Raw genomic sequence first — 1,808 nt, 5'->3', positions numbered from 1 at the left:
GGACACGCACCACAAATTGTGCAGAAATCTTGATTTTGCTATGTAATTTGGATCCACTTCTTCAGAAGGCGTTAGTGCACGAAGGCATTTTAGCGTTACAGTCAAAAGACCGGCATGTCTGCTCTCGGATCCTCTCTGGATACTATGATATGTATTAGGGAAAAATCTTCCGATTGGCCTGGCAACACTTGTATTGGCTTTAATAGTCTAGTGCATGAAGTACTTCATGGTCTAGTGAAAGTAAATACGTGAGATAGATGTTTTCAACGTTCTAATTGAAGTTTAATTGAATAAAAATAAAATTTGTTGCTATTCTTTTTATGTATGTGATAAATATTAGTGCAAATTACTATGGGTGATAAATCAAATTTTTATAAAAAAAGACGGAAAATAAAACACACTATCGAAAAATATGAACTAGGTAAATAATCGAGATTTTCTACTTCTTAGGACTTAGAGAGTTAACTTCTTTATATTATTCCTTATGTATTACTTTCTGTATTTGATGTATATAATCTAATATAAAAAAAGGAATTAAAAATAATATCAATTTTACAGAGAAAACTGTGTTGCATTTGTATGTGTGTACATATATTAAATTAGAAATATACTGATATTTTAGAAATAAAAAGTGTAAAATATTTTACATTCCTTTAAAATAGATAAAATAATATTGCAATCTCATTTTTTTTATAGACAAAAGTGAAACAAATTATAATTCAGATAATCTAGATATTGGCAGAAATGCAGATATTCCATATTATGGATGGAGATTGTTTTTTCCTGACAAAGGTAAAGATATTTGTTTTGTTTTGCTTAATACGATTTTAGTAAACTTTATATATCAATAAATTATGTTTTTGTGCAGAATATAAAATCGATTGTATTATTTCAAAGCAAATTAAAGCTGTAGAAATCTATATAGAAAGACATAAAGAGCTATCAATGTTACTTACAATGACAAATTTTGAAGCAGGAATGTCTTTTGATATTGACATATCTGAATTGTATAATGATAATGAATTTATGACGCAATGGCCAAATTTCAAACATGATATATATGAGAATCCAACAAATACATTAAATTGTATAAAACTTGGTATTCATCAGGTATTATTTTTATTGTTAAATATATTTTTAAAAATTAATTTTGTATTGTGAATACTTATGTATGTCCACATGTATATCCATACATACATGCATATATGTACAAATATTTCATGCACACATTGATTTTTTATTACAATTATTTCTTTTAAGAACTTTTACCACAAATTTACTCACAAATGAAGTTTGTTTATACAGGGTGTCCCGTAATGACCGGACCAACGCTTAAGAGTAGATTCCTGAGAGCATTTTAAGACAAAAGTTTCAATACCAAAATGTTGAGGCTATAATAGTTTTTGAATTATAAGTGTTTAAAGTTAACTAATCAGATCGTCTAAAGTTGGTGCGCTCAGGTACGACACAAACTTCTAAAAACAAAAGCTGACTTATCGCCCCTTTTATTAATATCGATATAAGGATTACATGTGTGAATATAAGATTATTTTTATTGATATTTCTGCAAACACATTAATTAATAACTAAAATTGTATTTAAAATTGTGGTATTTCATATTAAATGTCATATTTAATTGTTAAATTTAGTTGTTAATTTAATTTTTAATTTTCATGTTTATTTTCTTTGGATTATTTTAATCAAATGTTTAAAGTGTACTTAAATAAGTTTTATTTCAGGATATTATAGTAGTAATTATAGTAGCTTATCTTGTAAAATAATTATAGGGCAAGAGATCGGAAGAGCAC

At 26.5% G+C, this 1,808-nt stretch overlaps 1 protein-coding gene across 4 annotated transcripts in view; it reads left to right on the top strand.

Annotated features, from left to right (window-relative positions):
- Positions 1-207: 207 nt before the first annotated feature.
- Positions 208-1,808, top strand: part of LOC105449438 (DNA helicase MCM8-like) — a 6,702-nt gene continuing 5,101 nt past the window's right edge. Inside the window, exons 1-3 of one of the 4 annotated variants that reach the window (XM_011688677.1) lie at positions 208-421; positions 697-792; positions 977-1,110. In XM_011688677.1, coding sequence (XP_011686979.1) covers positions 352-421; positions 697-792; positions 977-1,110 — 300 coding nt within the window. In that variant the 5' untranslated portion in view covers positions 208-351. Of the gene's footprint in view, positions 422-696; positions 793-868; positions 1,111-1,808 lie in introns of all 4 variants that reach the window. The other 3 variants (XM_011688676.1, XM_011688675.1, XM_011688678.1) reach the window with 3 other exon arrangements.

This window comes from Wasmannia auropunctata, unplaced genomic scaffold (assembly GCF_000956235.1).
Source record: "Wasmannia auropunctata unplaced genomic scaffold, wasmannia.A_1.0 LD336076.1, whole genome shotgun sequence".
Lineage (NCBI taxonomy): Eukaryota > Metazoa > Arthropoda > Insecta > Hymenoptera > Formicidae > Wasmannia > Wasmannia auropunctata.
Note: the sequence above shows the minus strand (reverse complement) of the source record. Positions and strands in the feature narration are given on the sequence as shown.